At 42.5% G+C, this 26,202-nt stretch overlaps 4 protein-coding genes across 16 annotated transcripts; 2 read left to right on the forward strand and 2 right to left on the reverse strand.

Annotated features, from left to right (window-relative positions):
- Positions 1-706: 706 nt before the first annotated feature.
- Positions 707-2,523, forward strand: LOC124701745 (probable bifunctional methylthioribulose-1-phosphate dehydratase/enolase-phosphatase E1). Of its 2 annotated transcripts, none has more exons than XM_047233840.1 (5): positions 707-888; positions 990-1,175; positions 1,304-1,827; positions 1,920-2,038; positions 2,267-2,523. In XM_047233840.1, exons 1-5 carry the CDS (start codon positions 766-768, stop codon positions 2,362-2,364), a joined length of 1,050 nt encoding a protein of 349 aa, XP_047089796.1. In that variant the 5' UTR covers positions 707-765; the 3' UTR covers positions 2,365-2,523. The 2 variants fall into 2 exon arrangements, with proteins under 2 accessions (XP_047089796.1, XP_047089797.1); XM_047233841.1 differs by having other exon boundaries at positions 778-892.
- Positions 2,133-6,797, reverse strand: LOC124701744 (snurportin-1-like). 8 transcript variants are annotated; one of them, XR_007002189.1, is made up of 10 exons: positions 6,457-6,797; positions 5,980-6,163; positions 5,631-5,881; positions 5,399-5,513; positions 5,158-5,250; positions 3,043-3,186; positions 2,843-2,957; positions 2,679-2,747; positions 2,494-2,564; positions 2,133-2,384 (listed from the first exon to the last, which is right to left on the reverse strand). XR_007002189.1 is itself a non-coding variant. In XM_047233839.1 (8 exons), exons 1-7 carry the CDS (start codon positions 6,795-6,797, stop codon positions 2,844-2,846), a joined length of 1,242 nt encoding a protein of 413 aa, XP_047089795.1. In that variant the 3' UTR covers positions 2,133-2,384; positions 2,811-2,843. The 8 variants fall into 8 exon arrangements, 1 of the variants encoding a protein (XP_047089795.1); XR_007002187.1 differs by having other exon boundaries at positions 2,651-2,747; XR_007002191.1 differs by having other exon boundaries at positions 2,811-2,957.
- Positions 6,798-8,129: 1,332 nt separating this feature from the next.
- On the forward strand, positions 8,130-11,713 carry LOC124696616 (remorin 1.4-like). Of its 3 annotated transcripts, none has more exons than XM_047229321.1 (6): positions 8,130-9,645; positions 9,884-9,972; positions 10,259-10,513; positions 10,603-10,942; positions 11,012-11,093; positions 11,268-11,713. In XM_047229321.1, the coding sequence occupies exons 1-6, from the start codon at positions 9,620-9,622 to the stop codon at positions 11,454-11,456; spliced, it is 981 nt and encodes a 326-aa protein (XP_047085277.1). In that variant the 5' UTR covers positions 8,130-9,619; the 3' UTR covers positions 11,457-11,713. The 3 variants fall into 3 exon arrangements, with proteins under 3 accessions (XP_047085277.1, XP_047085278.1, XP_047085279.1); XM_047229322.1 differs by having other exon boundaries at positions 11,012-11,060; XM_047229323.1 differs by having other exon boundaries at positions 9,645-9,732.
- A 111-nt stretch (positions 11,714-11,824) lies between these two features.
- On the reverse strand, positions 11,825-16,972 carry LOC124701746. Of its 3 annotated transcripts, none has more exons than XM_047233843.1 (3): positions 16,951-16,972; positions 15,597-15,685; positions 11,825-15,036 (listed from the first exon to the last, which is right to left on the reverse strand). In XM_047233843.1, exon 3 carries the CDS (start codon positions 14,981-14,983, stop codon positions 12,140-12,142), a length of 2,844 nt encoding a protein of 947 aa, XP_047089799.1. In that variant the 5' UTR covers positions 14,984-15,036; positions 15,597-15,685; positions 16,951-16,972; the 3' UTR covers positions 11,825-12,139. The 3 variants fall into 3 exon arrangements, with proteins under 3 accessions (XP_047089799.1, XP_047089798.1, XP_047089800.1); XM_047233842.1 differs by having other exon boundaries at positions 11,825-15,057; positions 16,951-16,969; XM_047233844.1 differs by having other exon boundaries at positions 11,825-15,052; positions 16,951-16,968.
- Positions 16,973-26,202: the final 9,230 nt, after the last annotated feature.

Raw genomic sequence — 26,202 nt, forward strand, 5'->3', positions numbered from 1 at the left:
TTCTTTTTATGAAACACTATAGATGAAGACACTCATAAAATACGTACATAAATTCACCCCTATAAACGTAGCGCGCACACCTTACCATATGAGTACCTCCGAGAGACTGAGTCCGGGAATTAAAGAAACCTCAAGACTTCGTGTTATCATTATGATTTTACCTTAATATCTCCTTTTTAGTTCCTGGATAAGGGGAGCTATATAATCATAAGAGGTGTATGTCGGCATGGATATTCCTGCACATAAAAAACCTAACATGTGTCTTAATTTTATGGTTATGGTCTTATGGAATTGTAGGACTAGAAAAATAATACCTGCCATGCTCGGGAAGACTTTTGTCTCAGTAAAGTACAATCTTTGGCTTGTTCTCTAGAGGATTGGGCCATCTTTGAACCATGTTTATTTTTGTTGTTATTTACTTATTTATTTTGCAGCTATCTCACAAATCAAATACCACTTATTTCATGTCGGTAAGTTTTTTTTGTCTAAAATAAAATGATAGTAGGACTACTGGATGAAGACTAGCTACCTGCTTGTAAAATGTCAAATTCGCAACCAGGCATAATCAGGACAGGGAGCCAACTACTCATGGCTAGAATACAAGAAAATGGGAAAATATTGACCAGAAAAAAAGAGAAGCAATTAGGCTTCAGCTAATAAGCTTCCACACGGTCCCATCCAGGATTCCAGATGACATGTGACGCAGCTAGCAGTGCCATCCATCCACTAGTCTAGTACTGACCTAGCAGCAGAAGCATCAGAGAGATGTTTCTTCTTCCCCTCGTCGCCTCCACCTCATTCTCCCGCTCCGGCTGCTTCGGCTTCTTCCCAGATGCAGATGGTATTCCACGCAGTAGGAACAACACTAGTCTCTCCTCCAGCTCCAGGGTAGGTAATGATTATTTTTCTTATCCACTTAGGAATTTCCGTCTCCTCTTCCTACTCCTCTATCTAAAGATGCAATAATTTGTGGTGGTGCTTGCCCTTAGGGAAGGCAAAGGAGGTTGGAACTGAGACTTCAACCATCGTCGACTAGTCCTCCTGTTGGTCATCGCCATGGGCAGCAGCAGCAGCATCATGGAAGCATGGGAGCTGCGCGAGCCGGCAATGGCAGCGACGGCATTGCAACCAACCTTCCTGAAGCTGACGACTACTGCTTAACAGCGAGAGACATAGTGCGTGCCACCTACGGACCTACCACTCCCCTTCATCTATCATCTTATAGCATGAAATGGAAGGAATTAAGATGTAAATGCATGCTCCTCTGCTCTACTAACATTACTGCTCGTTGCAACTCATGCAGAGGTGCGTGGTGCTGGACATCGAGGGCACCACCACCCCCATCCCCTTCGTCACCGACGTCCTCTTCCCCTACGCCCGCTCCAATGTCCGTGCCTACCTCGTCGACACTTACCGCACCCGCCAGACCATGGACGACGTCGCCTTCCTCCGCGCCCAGATCGACAAGGACTTAGCCGATGGAGTTCCGAGCGCCGTGCTAGTTCCACCGCCATCGGCACCCGAGGAAGAGGTCATCGATGCCCTAGTGGCCAACGTGGAGGCCATGATCGACGCGGACCGCAAGCTCCCGGCGCTCAAGCAGCTCCAGGGCCGGATATGGCGACTCGGCTTCGATGGCGGCGAGATCCAGGGCGTCGTCTATGACGACGTCGCCGAGGCTCTCGCGCGGTGGCATGGCACCGGCACCGTCAGGAGCTACATCTACTCCAGCGGCAGCAGGGAGGCGCAGCGGCTGATATTCGGCAACACTGAAGCCCACGGCGACCTCAGGAGATACCTATCCGCCTTCTTCGACACCAGCGTCGGGTACTCGTGTAGCATATCGAATCTTGCCTTCCTCGTAAAGACCATATACCATTTCACCCATTGTTGAGCTTGATCGGTATGGAGGTTTGCAGGGGGAAGAGGGAGCCCCGGAGTTACTATGAGATCTGGCAGACGCTGGGAGTGGACAGCCCGTCTCAGATACTCTTCCTGACCGATGTCTACCAGGAAGCCACCGCCGCAAGGGATGCAGGTCTGCAATCACATCTCCTTTCCCCTTTTTTCACTCACAATTTCTTCGCAGTAACATCAATGTTGCATGTACTCAACTAAGTGATGTTTACTGCTATACATAACTGAAAAACCGCATCTCATTTCAAGCATCTTTCAGCTATTCGAAAGCAGTAGCATGCATTTCTGCATATACATGTACATGCCAAGGCTTATCTTTTCAGACTCATCATACATTTCGATTTCACAGGTTTTGAGGTGCTCATATCTATCAGGCCTGGAAACGCGCCGCTCCCCGAAGACCATGGCTTCCAGACCATCACGTCGTTTGCACAGATCTCTGTCTGAATGCCTCAACTGGCTTACCCCTGTATATGGACAAAAGCTGTGTGTTATCTACAGGGCCTCTGATTTAATCGGAATCACTTACTATCTCGTATCCTACAACAGTTAACAACCGATCGAATTACAACTTACAAGGCACAAGAGTTGGTACAATGTTTTAAAGGACTTCGTGTGATGACAGCTTGGTATGATCAGGGTGGTTCCTAAAATTATAAGGGTGATACTTTATCAAAGCCCTCTTACTAAAGTTCCCCCAAAAATGATAATTAATTCTATGACAAGTGTCTACCTCAACAACGCACAAATGAGAGACAGACCTTTGTCTCATTTGGAACGATTTCATCCCAACATGGTATCCAGTCAAACGCCAAAATCAGCTTCAATGACTGCCATTACACAAGGACGGAAAATGAATAAGTAAAAGGGAACCAATCAACACAAGAATTTACCAAGTGCAAAAACATGACATAGAAATTGGCACCTCAGTCTTGCATTTCAATATCTGTAGATTCAACCTCCATACTGTTTGACTGAACAGAGGCTATCAGATCCTCAATTCTAAGAGAAGCATGCCTGGCAGCATACTGGAATAGAATCTGAACACACAAAACAAGAGCTTAGGTACACGTGATGAAAATGAGAGCATTGTTTAAATCAGTGCTTGGTCATGTCAACACTTACTTTGGAGTGGCTGTCAGCAAAATTACGAGAACGGTTCAGCTTCCCGACAAACTGCAGCTCACCAATCTCCATCTTTCCATCCACAAGTTTCACGCTTTCATCTCTTACACTGAAGCGGAGAAGGTTCCCTGGCCGCAGGTTTGACTGCACACAAAAAAAGCATAATCATATAAGATTATGTGGTTTATGATTAAAACATATTCAGATAAGGAACATAGACAGGTGGTCACTGTATAGGAAGGAACGCAAAATCAAGAAAGAGCATGCAGCATCTAAAAAGTATGTTTGCATATACTAAGTGCATCACCGCAGAGATAGCATCATGTCACGGGCATGTACACGAATTATCTATTATGGTCATAATGAATCATTAAGAGGCTTGGAACAGAGGTATTTTAAATCTACATTGGATAATTTATATGGCCTGGAATATCCCATTGTCCAATATGCCGATGACACATTGGTAATACTGCCAGCTGATGAAACTCAGTTCTGTAGTTTAAAAGAATTGTTGCACAAATTCTCTACATCTACTGGAATGAAAGTTAATTATACCAAGACATCCATGATCCCTATAAATATCTCAGCTAAAAGATGTGTGAGCCTGGCAGAGGCCTTTGGTTGTAAAGCAGAAAGCCTTCCTTTTACCTACTAGGGCTTGCCCATGGGTACCACTAACCCAAGGATCGAACATTTCATTAATATCGCTGACAGAATTGACTGGCATTGCCTCTATTTTGTCATATGATGGAAGACTAGTAGTGGTTAAGTCAATTTTCATGTTCATGTTAAATTTTGCCATGTGCACCTTGAAAGTTCCTTTCTGTATAATTGATCATGTTGAAGGATCAGCTAGAGGAGGTTGGAAAAGATATTGAAAAAAGAGGCAAGTGCTTGGTTAAGTGGGAGAATGTTTGCAAGCCTTAGTCTGCTGGAGGTCTAGGGAATATTGGACTTGAGGACTCAGAACTCTGCTTTACTCATGAAAAATCTATATAAATTCATGAATCAAATGGATATTCCATGGGTTCAATTAATCTGGAATGCTCACTACAAGCCTAACCTCACACCACAGAACACTGCTCCTGTAGGCTCCTTTTGGTAGAAAGATTGTCTTGCTCTGTGGGAATTTTTTTTCTTTCAAATCTGTCTAAATGCACCCCTGGTGACGGCAGTACTATTAGAATGTGGAAGGGTAAATGAATGGAGATGGAAGTGAAAGAAAAATTCCCTCAGTTATTCTCATTCTCAAGGAATCAGGATATCACTATTAAAGAGATCTGCAACATTGCTAGTGATGATTTCTATGATCACTTCCACCTACCACTGTCGATGCCTGCATCTTATCAGTCTGATAATATGCTTGACATTATTAACCCTCTTATTGGCATGGAAGGGAAGGATAACTGGATGATACAGAGCAATAAAAGGTTTAGACAGCTATGTCGCCATCTGACCAAGCTCCTAAGCCTTTCAACTGGATATGGAAATCATGTGTCCAGCCTAAGCATACGTTCTTCTTTTGGTTATTAATTCAGGACTAACTGAATACCAGAGATTTATTAGAGAGAAAGAATTTGCATGTTGCCAATGTCAACTGTGCTCTCTGCCAAGATAACTCCAGAGAATTTTTCATGCACTTATTTTTCAGATGTGATTTTAGCCAATGCTTCTAGTGGAAGCTAAACCTTGAATGGAACACTCATATGCTACTGATGGATATGTTAATGGATAGCAGACGGAGATATAATTTGAAGTGTTTCAAGGAAATTCTTGTTACTGGCTGTTGGGCCATTTGGAATCACAGGAATCGCCATATATTTGATGCACAAGACGTTGCAATTCTGGAGTGCTTCAGATTCTTAAAGGAAGATCTCAGTCTTATAATTCATAGGGCCAAAGCAAGTTTGAAAGAGGGAATGCAGCAGTGACTAGACACTTTGAAAATTATTTTTGAACTACTCCTGTTGATGCAAATATTCTTTTTATAAAATGAAAAATGACGAAGTAGGGAGTTTTCCCTATTGTCTAACAGGGAGGGAAAACACTGAGACACGGATCATGCATCATAATTATTTCTATTGTGGAAATATAAGCTTCATGTCCAAACAGTACCTTCTGTACAAATTCGCTGTTCAAGCTACCAAACACAATTGGAGGGTCATCAGACGTAATTAGATTGCCATCCTCTTGCAGCTCCAACACAACCTGATAACGAAACAAGCCCAACAAAATTATATTATTAAGAAATGAAGTGAAGCGGTAGCAAGCGCAAGAGTTGAAAATATTTTTCATCTTTCTAGGAGTTATCTAATCAGCTATAGTACGAGTAATCATAATAGAGAAAGGAACCTACATGCTGCTCGGTTGGTACTTGTCCTTCACTATCCGTATCAAGAACATATTGACTGCAAGTCCCATCTTTCCATACCAGTGTAAGGGGTGTGATTCCAGATTGATAATGTGCATGCCTGATAAGAGAGAAAAAAAAATCCCCTAAGTGGCGTGAAATGTAAAAGGAGTTTGCAAACATGAGAATATGTGTATCAAGAACATATGAATAAAGGTCTGCAGACAGAAGTTATTACTTGTTGTAAAACAGCAAACCATCCTTGACATAAGGTGTGCTTAGCGAATATGCCGCTTGAAGACCCTCAAGGGTGGACTCATACATGGAGACGGCGCTGAATCTATACCGATGGTAGGTCGACGGAGGGTCACCAGCTGAGGTCTCCGTGAGCTTCGAGTTCACCCAGAAAAACCTGAACTCAGCAGTGCAATCATACAACGAATAACCTCGCCAACATATCATATCGACAATATAGTATGTCTCATCAAGCTGCAGCACAAGAACACAAAGATCAGAAACAGGCCTAAAGCAAGCAAGTAAAGGATCAGGCAGCCAAGTGCCCTATAAAAAATCTTTTGCATGGCTACCTCGTGGAATATGCAGTCGAGGATAGAGTAGGAGCTTGCTGGGCCAGAGATTCCCCTCTTTGATCCGTTGGGCAGGGCGGAAGGAAACCGGTGGAGAATGGTCCCGTTACGGAGCCTGCTGATCGTGATGCCGTTGGACGACATGACCAGGCATCGTTTGCCGGCAGGCCTGGCACAAACATGCCTGCATACAGAAAAATTAAATTGTTGGAGCAATGTCAATCCTTCATTGTTTGTACAGTAACTTCTAACTTGACTTGTGAGTACAGTGCTAGCGCTATTTCTCAATGGTAGGCTTAGGTAAGTTGTACTCGGTTGTACTTTGTAAGTAGAATACACGCAAAGTTTGCTGCTAGGATGAGGATGAACTGACAAGGGCATGCCAAATAGAACATAATCCGTATTGGAAGAGTCATCTTTCGAAGAGACTACAGAAGAATCGAACTTGAATCGAGATGACGGGGGGCGACGGATTACCAGTCGCGGGCGAGGTGGGGAGGGGCGTCGACCATCCACTCCGGGAGCATGATCTGGCGGGCGAACCAGCGGCGCTGGTCGGGGCCGCGGAGCTTGGCTGCGGCCGCGGCAACTTCGGCGACGGCGGGCTCGTCTCCGTGGGCGTCGGGGGAGGTAGGCGGTTGGTCGTCGGAGGAAGACGACGGGGGGGACAGGAGGGAGTTGGCGAGGCTGCGTGCGCGCGCCTGGGCGTCGGCGCGCCGGGCGGACTGGGTCCGCAGCGCGGAGTCGCGGCGGCGCTGCTGGTCGGAGATGGCGGCGCGCTTGTAGGGCCGGCGGGGATCGTGCTGCGGCGGCGCCATGGCTGACGGAGGTAGACGAGGATGGTTTTGATTTGGGCGCTCGGGCCCCTCTTTTAGGCTGGATATAATGGGAGGTGCTTAAAAGAAATAATTTTTAAAAATAAACTGGCTTTTCTACTAGTAGCGCTATAAAATTCGTTCCACTAAGATGTATTTAGTGCCAGTGTAAAAAAAAAAGATGTATTTAGTGTTCCTTTATTCAATTAAAGGATCATTTCGTGCGGAAAATTTATCTAACCGTGTGAGTTAAGATTCCTCCATATAAGGGCAGCGCGACAAACAAATATTTGAAACGAATCCTTAAAATAAATTTTCTCCTAAACTGATAATGCAATTGATGATATGTCAGCACCTCTAGATTCGTATCGACAGGAGCTTCGAAACAAAATTCTATCTTATTGTGTTTTGACGAAACTTTTTTTCAACTTCAGTTGCCAGGTTACAATACTATATATAGGTATCATGTTACTAGTTAACTATTATTAGCCAAATTGTACATAATTTCCGAATAACTTTTACATGCTTTTGTCATAGCAATGATTTACGTGTTTAGAGAGTGGTTATTTGACCCATTGTAATCACGTAGAAGATAACATTACCACCATGCAAGACTTACATGAGTGAGAAGAGCGAAGGTAAAAAAAAATTTGGCAATTATTTCATTTTAGCCTGGCAACCAACTTTGGCTAACTAGGTGATCAAGTGACTATAATCTAGCAACTAGGTTCGAATAAAAATTTGTCAAGCTAACCGTGAAAACGGATCTGTATTTCAACTTTCAATTCAAGAGGTAAACAATTTAAAATTTGAAGAACAAAAGAATTCTCAGGCGGCAATTATGTTGCATGTGACAACATATCACAGTCTTTTAACATTTGCAAGCTAAAGTGTTTCCGCATCATGCCAATTATTTTTATTTGTCTATTTCAAATCTATGATTAGTACACACATACAACAATGACACATCATCCACTCTAGTTGTCTTCTTTATATCCTTAATTACTTCACTTCTTCTTCATCTCTTCTAAAATTATGGATTTGCCTCTTCACCCTTTATCTTCTTCACTGAATATCAGTTCTCTCTCCCATAAGACATTTTCTTCTCTTCCACCATGGTGCTTCATTTGGGCATGGTCTGCAGCATCACTGCAAGGGCCCCGCCGGCTATATGTTGTTGCCGATGTGCAGAGTTATCTCACCCTCTCCTAGAAAGTTGGATCTCTCTCTCTTATTGTGATAGCATGCACGATTAAACCACCAGGATATCTGCTGCCTACAATCAGATGATTTGGATCCGCTGATCTCTTAAATCGAGAGAAGAAAGCATATGAATCGAACTCTTAAATCCAATGGTTTCCGACTTAATTTTCAAGTTTTCCTTGCTGATCTATAGATTTTGTAGTTATGCTGAATTGCCACTTCTTCACCTGATGTTCGTCTCACAAGCAACCTAAACCCTTCCGGGTCCAATTGGTTTTGCTACTTAAGGCTTGTTATTATGCATTAATTGCAGGTGAAGGGTGAAGCCAAAGCGTTGTTTGTTACTTGATCTATGGATCTTAAGTTCAGTTATGTTCTCTTTCTCACCTGATATTGATGTTGCATGAACCACCAGGTTTGATTGGCTTTGCTACTGATAATGTACTGGAGGTGAAAGCGTGAAGCTAGAGTTTATTCAAAGTACAGACTAGAACGTGCTAGCAGTAGCTTTGCATTTTGTTATCACGTTGCCTGATTAATTATTGTACACTTTAAATTAACTATCTTTTTGCCGGAAGATACACTGACCAGGTATGTTGTTCACTTGGTTCCTATTTGTTCAGATACATCAATTTGAGATGCAGACCTACAAGTCAACCTTTAATGTTCTATCACTTAGAAGATTATTGTTGGACACTAGCAGTTCCTGGTTCGGAATTGTAGATCATTTGGTCTAGCATATGGCATTTAAATACCAAGGCATACCATTATCTTTGGTCTCCTATGGTGGCTTTGCCGCCTTTTGTTTTGGTCTATTGGTCTAAACTCTAAACATTGTAATGAATGTACGTCTGTGTTGAATCCTCTAGTGCATAGGTCACGAGAGTTTGGTCTGCACCTTTAGATAACCTGGTAGCACTTTTGCAAGAACAAAATCTTGGAAGTTGGAAACCGGAGTCCCTTCTTCAGACAGAACGCATATCAAGTTTCCCCTTTCCAGATCCTAACGCAGTATTTAAGCCTAAAGTGACAAAACTAGCATCCAGCAACCATTACAGAACAGATTCATCACTTGCGATTAAATAATAAGAAAACCGAGACTTACAATGAGCAGGCTTCTTTATCGAAAAAACAATGAGCAGGCTTGGCATCGAACTGACATGTGTAAGCGATCAGCGAAATTGACAGGCTACTAGCTGATTAACTTCCATTATGTAAAAGACCCTAGCCAATTAGCTATGTACAGAGCACAAGAATCCTGCATAATTAGGCAGGGGTGTGGCACACAAGAAGATGCTAATTTGCATTACGGAAAGCTATTATTCCTAGCCTAGCTGTCTCTGGACTTGAGCCGAAAGCATAAGGGGGGATGATCCTTGGAGGGAAGTGCAAACCCAAAAGGGGTCAGATTCTTGAAGGCTACCATGGGGTAAAGCAAATCCCATCTCCAAGACTCCAATGCTCTTCCCTGCTTCCAAGACAAGAGTTTCCTTGCCCTCTTCTAGCTGTTTCCCCCTTCTCATCTTTCTCTCTTCACCACCTCAAAATACAAGCAAGCCATATTTAATGCAAGGCCTGGTGTGCCTTGGAGCTGTTGCTTCTCTACAAATACATTGTGTGCCATGGACGGCGATCTGAAGACGCGAAGGTAAACGAACTGCATGCATGCGGTATCTAGCGCTGGACTTGGTGAAATTAAGCTTGGATCTTTCTGTCTCTGTTTTGCTGATTAACTGTGAGCTTCTTATTCCATGCTTAAGTTTGGTTTCACCTTGTAACCATACGTTTATCTTCTTTTGGTATTGATCTTTTCAAAGGCTTCAAATTTCTCCAAGAAAAAGATATTGGTTGTTTATGTTAGTTGTTCTTGGATCTTCCTTTTGCAGGGTTCAGTTTTCTGGAGTAGGAAAGACAGACAAAGGTGCCAGGCAATCTTCAACGATACAGACGCAAGAAGACACAGCTTTTGGAAGAGGTATGTGATCAAGGTTTGCTCTTTCAGTTTACAAACATACCGAGCGCAAAAACATCATTATTATTGTTGGATGATCAGTAGATTCCAGTTAAATTCCTATCTTAAGCAGTATAATCAGAACAGTTAATCCACATTAGATTACGAAACCTTCAGATGTCCTGACCAAGGAAACTACTGTTCAAATGGACTCAAGTGTCGAGACCAGCTATAGTTTGTTTCTTGACCTTGTGGGTGAACCGAATTTTCGTTTAAAGAAATAAACCTGACTGGCATTGCCACTTTCCAGCGCAAATGAACAGCGACGAGGAATACAGCGCTGCATTTGCAGCCACAATTGCTGCCGCAGCATATGCAATCGCGGCACGAGAAGAGAAGCTAGAAGCTCAGAAGAAGCCCTTCCCCGTTGATGTGCCGACTGCTGCGCCTCATGTCCAGCCACCGATCAAGAGAGGCGAAAGCACAAGAAAGCCTACAGGAGGCAGCAAGGTCTCAAGATGGTTCAGTGCCAAAGAGACTGCAGAAGATGACTACGACGGACCAGGTACCCGAGAGCTGCTTCGCTCCCATCCCTTGTTAATTCCACTGTCGCAAAACCTCTTTTAACAATGACGTATCATGTTATCATTTCAGCCAATGTATCAGTAAGGAGGCCGCTGAAACCAGAACAGAGAAAGCCTGGAGGCACTGGCTCGGATCAGAAGGTGCCACTGCCACTGCCACCAAAGATGCTTGATTCTTCTGTAAGTGCGAAGAAGCCTTCAGGTTCCTCCAGAAAATCACCAGACAGGAGAGGGAGTAAGAGGTTTGAGCAGGAGCAGGCAATTCAGAGGGCACCATCAGCTGTCAGGCCAGCGACATCATATCAGTCCAGACGGAACGACGATGTCGCAGCTGGAGTAACTGCTATTGCCGGCACACAAACCAAGGCTGAAGCATGGGAGAAGGCAAAGCTTGCAAGAATCAGGGAGGAGTAAGTGTACAACATTTAGTTTTTCTGACCAATTGATGCAACTAAAGCTAATACTACCGCCAAATTCAGGTACGACAAGATGATCGAGACCATATCTGAATGGGAAACTGAGAAGAAGGTGAAGGCCAAGCGCCAAAAAGAACAAAAAGAGGTTTTTGTTGATTCAAAAGCACTGTGTTTCTCATTGTTATTATTAATTCTTTTATTGACGGGGTAGCGAGTGGGTGCAATCCTCATGTTGAAAACCAAATCATTATAATGATCCATGATACAATTTCTTACTAAATGATGAGGCTGACAGAACTGAGAACTTACTAAATTGCAGGTTGAGTTGGACAAGAAGAGAGCAAAAACACTGGCAGAATACAATCAGGAAATGACAAGGATCAACAAAATTGCTGGAGGGGCAAGGTCAATGGCAGAGGAAAGGAAATATGATGATGAGAAAAGGATCAGAGAGAAGTCGAAGAAGATACGATCAACTGGAAAGTCTCCCCGTGGGTGCTGCTTTTGAAATATTACATTCTACAAAATTTGGAAAATGAAGGGCAACGGCTTAAATGCTACATAAGTTTCACAATAGCCATTTATTGTATTGCAAAAAGTGATTGGTTTGATGAATGGTAAGAGTGTATAATTGCATCCGACATGCAATGGTATTGTATTGGGAGCAGCATAAACAAGTTATAAGGTTGTCTGGTTGTGGATAATCAAAAGTACAACAAATGTGTGCATAGATCATCAATACAAAGCAGGTATTGTAGGAAAATAGTCAACGGAATGGAACAAATTTAGGAGTTCCCCTGCAACTGCTTACTGTCTTTAACATACAAATACAGCTTTCAGGATAGTGAAACCCCAAAAGTAAGTGCAACACGCTTGTAAACAAATCTTAAACCAATACTTGTATTATAATACTTCAGAATCCAAGCCCAACATAATCACGATTGATTTTGTCTTTTTTGGTGTCTCAGTTCATTTACATTGAAATATAATTGAAACGGTATCTGCATGAAGCACCTTGGCTATGTACTGTAAATTCCAAAAACCTTTGAGAAAATGGTTAATCCTCACTAAAAGAGACGCAACACACAAACTATACAAAAGCACTCTTTCACTAAATCCAGTTTTGGAGGAAAAAGAAGAAAATTCCAGAAGATTACTGCAAACTTGGCGATTCAGTAAGATGTGCATAATCTACACTGGTTCATCCGATGTCTTTTCATCGTCATTGTGAACTGAATATGGAGAGATGCTTGCCTGTGGTGTGGATGGTGAGGGATTGCCATCCTGGAGAAGTATCACCGTTTCAAAAGCACCAACCAAAGCCTTTACCTTGCTTTTCCTAGACTCCACAAGCTTGCTTGCAGTTTCTTCTATTACATTGTTGAACAGCCCCTGCGCATCCTTCTTGTCTTGTGCATCCTGATGCCTCAGTTTCACTCCAGGAGATTCCAAATCAGGTTCAGCAGGAACCCCATTATTTCTTATATTCCTCTTATAAATCTTTCTGGCTAGCTGACCATCACCATTTGCAACTTCACTTGCAACTCTTCTTCTAAATATGAGTCTTCTCGGGCCATTACTGTCTGGTGTGAGTTCTACAATTTTACCCCTTTTAAACTTCAATTTGTAAGGTGTGGTACTAGCTTCATCTGGGTGAAGTGATGAGATTCTTTTTGTCCATTGGCCTTTTTCCTTCGAAGATTCATCAATATTTGGGTTGATTGTTATTCCTTCATGTTCTGCATCAGACTCATCTAATTCAACTAACTCATAATCATATTCTTCATAATTCTCATCATCTGATAGTTCTTCCAGTAGCTGTTGAGCAACAATCATTGATTTCAGTTCATCCTGTTCAAAGGTGCCATCGTTATGGACACTTGTTACCACATCAGTTTGTATTGGTTCAGTTAACATAGGCTTTGGTTGCTCCATAAGTTCACCATATGATGAAGTTTCTAAAATTGACTGGCAATGAGGTGTACCATTGAAAGTCTTAACCTCAACAATTTCAGCAGCGTTAACATTTTCAGTTACATTTCCTGCACTGCAATCGAGGCAATACTCAGGATCAGCATGTTCTTCATCAAGTGCCCCTAGTTCCGGAAGCCCTTGGAGGTCTTCATGAGCTCCCATGCACTCCCCATTTTCAATGATAACAGACTGCACACTACCACTGATCTTCACTTCATCAGCTTCAGTCTCCGAGCTTACATCTGCATTTTGCACAGCTGTTAATTCTTTAGATGATTGGCATGGAGCTGCATCATCAGTGGTTTCATGAGCTCCCACGTCCTCCCTACTTTCAGTTACCACAGACTCCACACCAGCGTTGACTTCCACTCCATCAGCATCACATTCCACATCTTTAGATGATTGGCAGGGAGCTGCATCATCAGTGTCTTCATGAGCTCCCACGTCCTCCCTACTTTCAATTACCAAAGACTCCACACCAGCATTGACTTCCACTCCATCAACATCACTTTCCAAGGTACTTTCAGTTAGTGCAGAATCATGTACATCTGACCGTTCAGATAGTTGGTACAGAGCTGCATCATCAGTTTGTATGTCTTCATCCGTTAAAGCTCGATTAGCAATGGCATTCTGTTCTGGTTGCATATGTTCTAGATCAGATTTAGTTATCACAGCCTTGACTTCCTGGCCATCAAATGATCGCTGAGCAATGATACTTTTGACAGGTAGTTCAGCAGCCAATGCTTCAATATTTTCATGACATTCCACTTCGTCCTCTGAAATGGATGTACATGCATCTTTTGCTGTAGGTCCAGATTTGTCTACATATTCTGTAGCACTTGGCGGCAGTTCTGCTAGTGCTGACTCCACACTATGACCTGCAATACATGAAGCTTGCACATCATCTTGTGCTTCAAACTCAGATTCTACAGAGGATGATGTTATGGACATATCCAAGCCATCCTCTGAACTTGTTTCTTCTGGTTCTATTCGAAATTTTTCTGCATATTCTGTGGCATCTGCAGACAGTTCTGTTGCTGTTGACTCCACAAGATGGTCTGTAACACATGAATCTTGCACATCATCTTCCTGTATTTTGACAGAAGCGGTAATGTCAGATTCAATGGATAATGGTGTTACCAGTAAATCTGAGCCACCTTTCCCATCAATATTTGCATTACTGGACCTCATAGGACTTCTTCCAGCTTTACCGCTATTGCTTGTATGCTTGCCGGTAATAATTGCTGGTGAAGATGTAAGCCTTCCCTTCAGAGTATTTTTATCTTTTGAAGATACTAGATTACTGGAAGCCTGAGATGACACAGACGATTTCTTAATCAGGTTGAGTTTAGTGGGAAGTGAGGCTGGTCTCTTAACCAATGATTGCTTGACAGTAGTGGCCTTTTCCGCAGTTCTAGCTTTCTCCCGCGGTGTCTTTTCCGCAGTTCGAGCTCTCTCCTGCAGTGTCTTTTCCACAGTTCTAGCTTTTTCCTGCTGTGTCTTCTCTGGCAACTTGGAACCCTTGACTGGCATTGCTGCTTTTTTATCAAAATTAGGTACTCCGTTGGGTGACTTTGGATTAGGCGAAGTCCTCTGTGCAACCACCGGCTGTTTCTTTCTTCCATCAGAGCTCACACTTTTATGATCAGCCAAAGAAACGCGTGGGACCAAGTGTTCTGATGATGCAGCGCCTCTCAAATTTGCTGATTTTATCTTGTGAACAACACGGTCAGCTTCACCCAGTGATATACTTGATTTGACAAGTGAAATATTTCTTCTGCTCCTGGCATCCTTGGGTGGTGTATCCAAGGCAATTGATCCATGCAATGCCAAATTATTCAGATGAGTTGGAAGTTTTTTTCTTCGCCCTCCTAAAAATTTCTGAATTTCTTCAGAAGGATTCCTGTGTCCATGCTTGCACAAATCATGGCATGAGCCTGTAGATGGTCTTAGATAACGTGGTACTGGCTTCTCCTCCTTTCTTGAAGAATCTGAAGCTGAAGTTGAGCTTGCAGGAGTGGTGGCACCAAATGAATTTCTTCTTTCCAAAACTTTGGACATTGAAGCCTTCCAGTAGCTGAGATAGTGCTTGTCTCAGCTGAGCGTTCTTCCCTCTGAATTGGAGAATAGCTGCACTGATTTAATAAAGGGCATATATTATTATTAAAAACTCGCATAACCACATTCTAGGAGTCAACACATATTAGCGAAAAACTGGAAATTGTGGAAAAGTTAATTAGCAACACAGAATTGTACTAGTTCCAATCACATAAATAACCACACAAATTTGAGATTTCTGTTCTGAATCTTATCTATCATCATTGCACACTCTAGAGCTCTAGAGTAAGGCAGTGTGCATCATCTTAAATTACAGTTATTATGGTCATCTGAATAGCATGGGTGCAAGTTGATCCTAACAGCTTACTGGACCCCAAAATTTTGCATGCAGAAAGAGATTCACATTATCGTAATTATTCACTTGTGAAAGAATTTCATATTGTGGCCACTGATATGCTGCTGTTGTACGAGACAAAACAGTATCATAACAAGACAAATGAAAAATATTTTTACAAGGTTGACTTGAGTAATAGAGTTCTACAAGGTTGAAGTTCTTGAAGACAAACTGAAAGATTAAAGAAAGAATCTTAATCACACCATTAGCAGTGCAGCATACCTCCCAGTAGAAGATACCAACAAATTTGCTGTTCACACCTCAGACAACAATTATCAAGGAGTATCCAATTTCCGAGATAAATTATGGACCTGAAAGTGCAAGGAGATGAGGCCATTGTGGCATTAATAATTCAATATCCACTAGTATTGACAATAAAGAAAAATAGAGCGCCCATCCTCACAACTAGCTTACACTATCATTTATTCCTTCACCAACTGCTATCGTACCAGCAGCACTACTGAATTTATTTCTTTATAAAAACGAAGAAAAAGGAAAGGTATTCACATCGTATGTCAGAACACCTATATTTTGATAGAACAAAATGGCAATCAAGAAAAAGGAAACGTGTTCACATCGTATGACAGAACACCTATTTTTTGATAAAACACATGGACAGTTGTGTCCAACACTAGCACACAAGAACAGATCCAACCCCAACAAGCAGCTACCCTGTCTTACCTGATACTGAGTAAATCCAAAGATATTAATCTCCATACACTAAACAAGAGCAGAAGTGACAAAGAAAAGAAGTCCAAAGACAATGGTTATATATATTTTGATGTATCTTGTTATTAAGCTACCCACCAAGATCCCTAAGTTCCCCCCCCCCCCCCCAAAAAAAAAAAAACTCTCCAGGATGTATTACTGACCATTAACAACAGCAGGACCAACTTTTTTGTAGCCAAGCTGTCCTAGATCCAACTGTTCCATCCTATTATTTTTCCAGCTAGGAACTGCAAGGACTAAAAGCAGAAGCTGCCAACCAAAACCCCTACGGAAACAACAGAAACCTACGTTGGTTGAGCTAAAAGGTCGCTAATAACAGTCAGTCTGACACCTTTTCAGATGGAAATCTTCTAATCGTGGCACACTGGCACATGTCATTTACTAGTCAGACAGTCAGATCATCGGAGAAAAACTAACCATTGCTAAGGCGAAATTTGGGTGACACAAGCAATTTCACAGGGAATTCAGGCAGAATAAATGTGACCAACAAATCAACACACTTTTTTTTCTTGAAGAAAACATAGCTCGTGCAGGTTGTCAGTGCAATCATGGAGGGAGAAGCTGGAATGTGAACGATCAGATCAACAGACCGAACAATGCAACGATTGCGCGTCGAATTTCCACATTTATTTCTCGCATTCAAAACCTCATCTTTCTTCACGACACATTTACCTCGACCTACCTAACCATTACCAACCCCCCGACGAACCTCGGGCACACCGCTGAATCCCCAAACAAACGTTCCTAGCAGGCGAATCACGCGAAACCAAAACCCCACCCAACGAAGCAAGGATCCGCGCGCACCGAGGAAAATCATCGCTTTGCGCCGAGATCATAAACGCAATACCTTGGAGAGACAGCGGCCCCGATCTCGGGAGCCTCCCGCCCTAGCTCCCTCCCCGCTGCGAGTGCGGGGGCGGCCGGAGCGGAGGAGGCGGTGGGGGAGAAGGAAGGAGGAGGTGGCGGACTGGCGACGCGGGCAGCTGGGCTGGGCACCACCCTCCCTGTTTCTTCTTCTCCTGCTTCGCGGGGAAGGAAGTCGTGCGGGCATCAACTAAAAGAAAGGGAGAACGGGTGCGCGTCTGTTTCACTGTTTTGCGCGTATCGTCTTCGTGGCATTCTCCCGTAACGCCTCACCTCACCGGCCAACGGCACCAGCAAGCTTTGCCCCTGCTTTTTGTGGCATTTTTTTATGCCTTCGAAAGTACTAATGCATTTGAGAACCTCCTAGTTCCAGCTATCTTGGGTTTCTTTCAATGAATAAACACATGGTCCAAGAAGATTTCGAGTGAATTCCATTTTTTACCATATAGTTACGCATTTGTGATACATATTACCCTATTTTGTGCAACTTTTACAAAAATATTCCATCTAGGAGTTTTTAAACATGGTTTTACCCTCAATTTAGCATTTTGTTTGTTTTTGTTAGATAGGACCGGCGTATTTCGTCGATGTGATGCGACAAAATATGTAAATATCGGAGGCCCTCATCTACGATTATGTCCAGACTTCTCTTGTCGAATTGTTTCATTCCTCGTTCCCGTACTGATATTTTTGAAAGTAGGTAATCACCTCATAGCTTGCCCAATGAATACACACCAGAAATCGAGGGTACAAATATTCTAAAATGCATAATCTAGATGATTTTTTATTCAACGGGGCAATTAGTGTCACAACTGCAGAATTACGGGGTAAAAAGTGGAATTCACTCGAGATTTTTTGTAGTTTGCAGATGGAAATCATCGTGTGGATGGTTGGATGGCAAGTTACTGTTTGATTGGTACGCATTACTCAACCAAATTTTACAGCGACGCCAGACATAATGTAGAAACAGATGAACACGGAGCAAAAAGGGGATGGAACTGAGTGGTGCCACATTTTTCTTTTATGAAAGCGGAAAACGAATACACAAATAAATATTGCTGGAAGCAGATGATGACCGAATACAATGCAAACATGGAGTGGAAAACCAATGTTTCTTGGCACACCAGACGCTTGCAGCATGAAGAAAAATTCAAGCAACACAAGAAACCAACGAACTTGATCCTAACCCTAGCACGACTGCTCGGTATATATTGGGAAAAAGGGAAGGGTCAAACCGTGAAAGCTCGAACTCAGGAAGGGATTACGTGGTCATCTACTTCGGGATGGGCCACTTTGGCGGTTCAGCTTGACAAGGTCACGTGTTGGGCCTGCTCGATTAGGTCATGCAGATCAAAACTTAAAATGGAAATTTTATATCAGGCATTGTTTCGTCAGAAAATGTTGTTCTATTTACCTTTCAGCCAATATAATTTTGTTTTTGTTTCGCAAAATTTCGTTTTTGTTTCCATAATTTTTTCCATTTACGTACTTATGTGAAAAAGTTGGAAACTTTCCGCTCCTTATTCATCCTAAAACCTTGTTTATGATCTGACAAATCCAAAGAGATCTTTTGTATTATGTATTTATTACCTTCTTGATACATGTGCTTTCTTAATTTGTTAACTAAAGAGGTGCTAAGCGATTTAGATGGTTTACTAGAAGTATTACTGTGAGAACCTTTACTTCATACTATGACCTAGAAGGGCAGGTCGGGAACATATCTTCTTTGGAGCTCCTGATCAGAATCGGAGTTCCCAGTCTTTTATGTGAAGTGTCATCTATTTGACATGAGCCAACGTGGGTATCATGATGCCATGACGAGGTATGATCATTTCTCGGTGAAATCGGAGTCGCTGAAAAATTATGATGATGACGCTCGTGGATAATCTCTACGACGACTATCGCTTTGGTAGTGTGTGTGTAATTTCTGTTTGTAGCTTTTTGGTTTTTCAAGCGGTTTCTTGCTAATTAACCGTCCAACTCTTTCCTCGTTGATTAGAAAAATATCATATTCTCTCTAAGATTGACCAATTGTTCTGCGATACATTATGAAAATATATTATGAAAAAATTTCTGTTTTTGTATATATACGAAGTTAAATTCAAATACTATTTATTTATTTGCTAAGTTTACACGTCATGTACTTGGAGAGACGGAGGGAGTATTACTAGTTCTTTATCGTGTAAGACACGTGGGCTCATAGTTTCAGCTTCGACGTGGGTATACGTGTTCTTAATCTGTGTTGACCATCTTCTATCAAATTCGTTTTTTTTTGCCAATGTTCTACTACCTCCGTTTTAAGGAATTACTTCAAATAGATAAAAATTATTTGTATGAAATTAGTATCATTAAAAAAGTGCTTTTCAATACGAATCCAATGATACTATATACATATAATATAATCAAAATTTTGTTGCTCAATTTTTATGGTCAAAGTTTCTCTTGAAATACGCGTGCGCCTTATTCCTTGAAACGGAGATAGTATTAAATTCACATGACTAGTTAAGCATCCACCGACCAACGAATCGATTTCCAGGTCGTCGACGCCTTTTAGTCAAAACTGCGTGACGATACAGATCTGACCAAATGCACCCGTTTAGTTTTATTCTTTCCTTTGTGGACAATGCCGCGCGCGTGGCTTGTTGGGTCGATGGTCAAGTGTTTGGACTTTGGACTTAGAGGGACACGACCAGGCGGAATGGAGCTGATGGATCGTTCGATCAAGCAGGACGGACTACATGAGGAATTGCCAAACGCCTGAAATGGCAATTCACCAGCAAATGCAGCTGAAGTGAATAACACAGGATAAGTTGCTTGCGTGGTTGTATATATTCACAAAAGAATACATGCTTGCATGCATGCATATACGAAAATTGTGTCTAGATTTGGGTGCGCTCCAAGTCCTGAACTCCTAATAATAGCTGCGCAGTATCGAACTAGATCTGATCGATACCTCTTGCCTTGTATGAGTGCTCAACAGTTGTAGCTGCAGCTGCTTTTAGCTGTCCCCGGAGATTAAGTCTTTACGGCCACCCACAAATTTGGCAAGAACGAAAAAGCCGATGTGCCGAAAGCTAGCGAAACCTCAGACAGAGCAATCAACAGCCCCTGCAATTAAAACAGTGAGTAGCATGTAGTTAATCGGAGAAAAAGCTGTGGCCCATGGTTTAGCTGGGTCAGATCAGATCGATCAGGACATTAATACAAACTCGCCATCTTCATTTAACATTACTTTGATCATGGAAATCATTGCAATCTGATGTTTAACTTAGTTCATTGCTAAAGCATGCAGGAGTACAAGCAACATCAAAGAGCCGGCGATGCTTAGAGGCCAAGCAACAAAATAAAAACGCGAGAGAGGAATATCGAGATGCCTTGGTCGGTCAATGCTGGGGTCTGGGAGAGTCATCACCTTGCTTCTTTCCGTTGTCTTTTTCATCTTTAGCTTCTTCTTTTAAGTTGGTATATTATATTTTTGTGTTGTTTCGAACCTCTGATTCACTGATTGGAATGTTTCTTCCTTCCTGTAAGTGATGTTTTGGCTCTTAGATGCATATGCTTCCTTTATTTTAAAATATAGTTTGATCATTTTGAATGTAAAAAATTTCAAATGAAAAAATCATGTGTACATTTTCACATGCAAATAGATTGTTGAGATGTACATACAAAAAAATTGTTGGATTTTTTTTGACAATTAAAAATATGTTTTTGGGTGGAAGGAGCATATGCACCCGGTAGCCGAATTGAATTTCACCTTCTTGACCAAAAGTTTCTAATATTAGCTGCATATAAATCTGTAAGGGTACTTATAAAATTCCAAAAAAAATGTATGAACACATCAATGACATGGCATCTTGCAAAAATTAAATAATAGTTAACACTATAAACAATATTATGTTCAACTAGACCGTGCTAAGGAAAAGATGCTCTTTTCAAGCACCTTCCCTAATAAATTGGGGATAAATTAATAGATCATATAAGACTTGGTCTATTTCTTCACCAAGTTAGACCCCAATTAGAAAGTGCAACTGTGGAGTCGGTCTGGCCCATGTGTCATCAGCTATACAAAAGAAGAAGAAAAAATCAGTTGCTTCATCTCTTCTTCTTTGTTGGGGGGGAGGTGATACGTCTCAAACGTATCTATAATTTCTTATGTTCCATGCTACTTTTATGATGATACTCACATGTTTTATACGCACTTTACATCATTTATATGCATTTTCCGGCACTAACCTATTGACGAGATGCCGAAGAGCCGCTGCTCGTTTTCTCGCTGTTTTTGGTTTCAGAAATCCTACAAAGAAAATATTCTCGGAATTGGACTAAATCAACGCCCAGGGTCTTATTTTTCCACGAAGCTTCCAGAAGACCGAAGGGGATACGAAGTGGGGTCACGAGGTGGCCAGACCATAAGGCGGCGCGGCCAAGGAGGGGCCCGCGCCGCCCTATGGTGTGGGGCCCCCGCGCCGCCTCCAACCCTACCCTTCCGCCTACTTATAGCCTTCGTCGCGAAAACCCTTGTACCGAGAGCCACGATACGGAAAATCTTCCAGAAACGCTGCCGCCAATCCCATCTCGGGGGATTAAGGAGATCGCCACCGGTACCCTGCCGGAGAGGGGAATCATCTCCCGGAGGACTCTTCATCACCATGATCGCCTCCTGATTGATGTGTGAGTAGTTCACCCCTGGACTATGGGTCCAGAGCAGTAGCTAGATGGTTGTCTTCTCCTCATTGTGCTATCACGTTAGATCTTGTGAGCTGCCTATCATGATCAAGATCATCTATTTGTAATGCTACATGTTGTGTTTGTTGGGATCCGATGAATATGGAATACTATGTCAAGTTGATTATCAATCTATCATATATGTGTTGTTTATGTTCTTGCATGCTCTCCGTTGCTAGTAGAGGCTCGGCCAAGTTGATACTTGTAACTCCAAGAGGGAGTATTTATGCTCGATAGTGGGTTCATGCCTCCATTGAATGCGGGACGGTGACGAGAAAGTTCTAAGGTTGTGGATGTGTCTGTTGCCACTAGGGATAAAACATCAATGCTTTGTCTCGGAATATTTGTGTTGATTACATTACGCACCATACTTAATGCAATTGTCTGTTGTTTGCAACTTAATACTTGGAAGGGGTGAGGATGTTAACCTGAAGGTGGACTTTTTAGGCATAGATGCATGCTGGATAGCGGTATATGTACTTTGTCGTAATGCCCTGATTAAATCTCATAGTAGTCATCGTGATATGTATGTGCATTGTTATGCCCTCTCTATTTGTCAATTGTCCAACTGTAATTTGTTCACCCAACATGCTATTTCTTATCGAAGAGACACCACTAGTGAACTGTGGACCCCGGTCCATTCTTTTACATCTGAAATACAATCTACTGCAATACTTGTTCTTTACTGTTCTTCGCAAACAAACATCATCTTTCACACTATACATCTAATCCTTTGTTTACAGCAAGCCGGTGAGATTGACAACCTCACTGTTACGTTGGGGCAAAGTATTTTGATTGTGTTATGCAGGTTACATGTTGGCGCCGGAATCCCTGGTGTTGCGCCGCACTACACTCCGTCACCAACGACCTTCACGTGATCCTTGACTCCTACTGGTTCGATAACCTTGGTTTCTTACTGAGGGAAAACTTGTTGCTGTACGCATCACACCTTCCTCTTGGGGTTCCCAACGAACGTGTGTTAACTACACGCCAGCAGGGGGAGCTTCAAACTATCATTGTTTCCGTAGCCGGTGTACTGCAAACAAAACATAGAGAAGCTCGAATTATACATAACATATAATAATGGTTGTTAACAAGATGTCATTCCACTTCCTTTTCTTTCTATTTGAACTGACGCGACAACATAATAAAATTATCTCTTATCCTATAGTGTGGTACATAATTGGCTGTAATGAGGCATGAGCGTATTTGAAATTACCTGAGAATTCATGGCCATGCATATGTGGAATTTGAGAAACAATTAAGGGGATAGGACAAGGAGTGGTGGCATATTGGTCATGTTGGCACAAAGGAAGACTCAATGAGCATTTAGAGATGTGAAAGCAAGGAATATAGACGCATCCAAGGAGGCAATGGAGCAATATGGTCTCACGGACCTGTAGGATAACGTTGCATAGAAAACAAAAAATTTCCTACCGCGAACACGCAATCCAAGCCAAGATGCAATCTAGAAGACGGTAGCAACGAGGGGGTATCGAGTCTCACCCTTGAAGAGATTCCAAAGCCTACAAGATGAGGCTCTTGTTGCTGCGGTAGACGTTCACTTGCCGCTTGCAAAAGTGAAGGAGATATGCCCTAGAGGCAATAATAAAGTGGTTATTATTTATATCTTTATGTTTATGATAAATGTTTATATATCATGCTAGAATTGTATTAACAGAAACATTAGTACATGTGTGATATGTAGACAACAAGAAGTCCCTAGTATGCCTCTTAAACTAGCTTGTTGATTAATGGATGATTAGTTTCATAATCATGAACATTGGATGTTATTAATAACAAGGTTATATCATTATATGAATGATGTAATGGACACACCCAATTAAGCGTAGCATAAGATCTCGTCATTAAGTTATTTGCTATAAGCTTTCGATACATAGTTACCTAGTCCTTATGACCATGAGATCATGTAAATCACTTATACCGGAAAGGTACTTTGATTACACCAAACACCACTCGCGTAAATGGGTGGCTATAAAGGTGGGATTAAGTATCCGGAAAGTATGAGTTGAGGCATATGGATCAACGATGGGATTTGTCCATCCCGATGACGGATAGATATACTCTGGGCCCTCTCGGTGGAATGTCGTCTAATGTCTTGCAAGCATATGAATGAGTTCATAAGAGACCACATACCACGGTACGAGTAAAGAGTACTTGTCGGGAGACGAGGTTGAACAAGGTATAGAGTGATACCGAAGATCAAACCTCGGACAAGTAAAATATCGCGAGACAAAGGGAATTGGTAATATATGTGAATGGTTCATTCGATCACTAAAGTCATCGTTGAATATGTGGGAGCCATTATGGATCTCCGAGATCCCGCTATTGGTTATTGGTCGGAGTGAGTACTCAACCATGTCCGCATAGTTCTCGAACCGTAGGGTGACACACTTAAAGTTGGATGTTGAAATGGTAGTTCTTGAATATGGAATGGAGTTGGAATATTTGTTCGAAGTCCCGGATGTGATCCCGGACATCACGAGGAGTTCCGAATGGTCGGAGAATAAGATTCATATATAGGATGTCATTTTATGTGAATAAAATGTCGCGGAAGGTTCTATGGAAGGTTCTAGAAGGTTCTAGAAAAGTCCGGAAGAAACCACCAAGGAAGGTGGAGTCCACAAGGGACTCCACCTCCATGGCCGGCCAGCCCTAGATGGGGTGGAGTCCCAAGTGGACTCCACCATAGGGGCCGACCACCCCCACATGGGAGGTGGGAATCCCACCTTTGGGTGGGAGTCCTAGTTGGGCTAGGATTGCCCCCTCCTATGGAAGGTTTTGGTTTCGGGTCTTATTCGAAGACTTGGACACCAACACTTGGGTTCCACCTATATAATGAGGGGCATAGGGGAGGGGCCGGCCACACCAAAGCCACCACCTTGGCCGCACCCCTTGGAGGCCGGCCACCCCTCTCCCCAAACCCTAGCCGCCCCACTCCTCCTTCTTCCCCGCACGCTTAGCGAAGCTCCGCCGGGATTCTCCACCGCCACCGACACCACGCCGTCGTGTCTGTCGGATTCAAGAGGAGCTACTACTTCCGCTGCCCGCCGGAACGGGGAGGTGGACGTCGTCTTCATCAACAACCGAACGTGTGACCGAGTACGGAGGTGCTGCCGTTCGTGGCGCCGGAACCGATCGTGATCAAGATCTTCTACGCGCTTTTGCAAGCGGCAAGTGAACGTCTACCGCAGCAACAAGAGCCTCATCTTGTAGGCTTTGGAATCTCTTCAAGGGTGAGACTCGATACCCCCTCGTTGCTACCGTCTTCTAGATTGCATCTTGGCTTGGATTGCGTGTTCGCGGTAGGAAAATTTTTGTTTTCTATGCAACGTTATCCTACGGTGGTATCGAGCCGTGTCTATGCATAGATGGTTGCACGAGTAGAACACAATGGTTTGTGGGCGTTGATGCTCTTGTTATCTTTAGTTGAGTACTTTGCATCTTTATGGCATAGTGGGATGAAGCGGCTCGGACTAACTTTACATGACCGCGTTCATGAGACTTGTTCCTCGTTCGACATGCAACTTGTATTGCATAAGAGGCTTTGCGGGTGTCTGTCTCTCCTACTATAGTAAAGATTCAATTTACTCTTCTATTGACAACATTAGTATCAACGTTGTGGTTCATGTTCGTAGGTAGATTAGATCTATATCGAAAACCCTAAACCACGTAAAATATGCAAACCAAATTAGAGAGCGTCTAACTTGTTTTTGCAGGGGTTTGGTGATGTGATATGGCCATAATGTGATGATGAATATGTATGAGATGATCATTATTGTATTGTGGCAACCGGCAGGAGCCTTATGGTTGTCTTTAAATTTCATGTTGAGTAGTATTTCAAAGTAGTTGTAATAGTTGCTACATGGAGGACAATCATGAAGACGGCGCCATTGACCTTGGTGCTTCGCCGACGATGATGGAGATCATGCCCGAAGATGATGGAGATCATGTCCGTGCTTTGGAGATGAAGATCAAAGGCGCAAAGACAAAAGGGCCATATCATATCACATATGAACTGCATGTGATGTTAATCCTTTTATGCATCTTATTTTGCTTAGATCGCGACGGTAGCATTATAAGATGATCCCTCACTAAAATCTCAAGATAATAAAGTGTTCATCCTTAGTAGCACCGTTATCAAGTCTTATCGTTTCGAAGCATCTCGTGATGATCGGGTGTGATAGATTCGATAAGTACTTACAACGGGTGCAAGACAGTTTTTGCACATGCGGATACTAAGGTGGCCTTGACGAGCCTAGCATGTACAGACATGGTCTCGGAACACGTGATACCGAAAGGTAGAGCATGAATCATATGATTGATATGATGAACACTTTGAGTGTTCGCCATTGAAATTACACCTTTTCTCGTGATGATCGATTTGAGGTGTGATGGATTTGGTTCGTGTGATCACTAAGACAATGCGAGGGATATTGTTTTGAGTGGGAGTTCACCTAGATTTTTAATTATGTTGAATTAAAATTTG

Source organism: Lolium rigidum, chromosome 3 (genome assembly GCF_022539505.1).
Source record: "Lolium rigidum isolate FL_2022 chromosome 3, APGP_CSIRO_Lrig_0.1, whole genome shotgun sequence".
NCBI classification, from domain to species: domain Eukaryota; kingdom Viridiplantae; phylum Streptophyta; class Magnoliopsida; order Poales; family Poaceae; genus Lolium; species Lolium rigidum.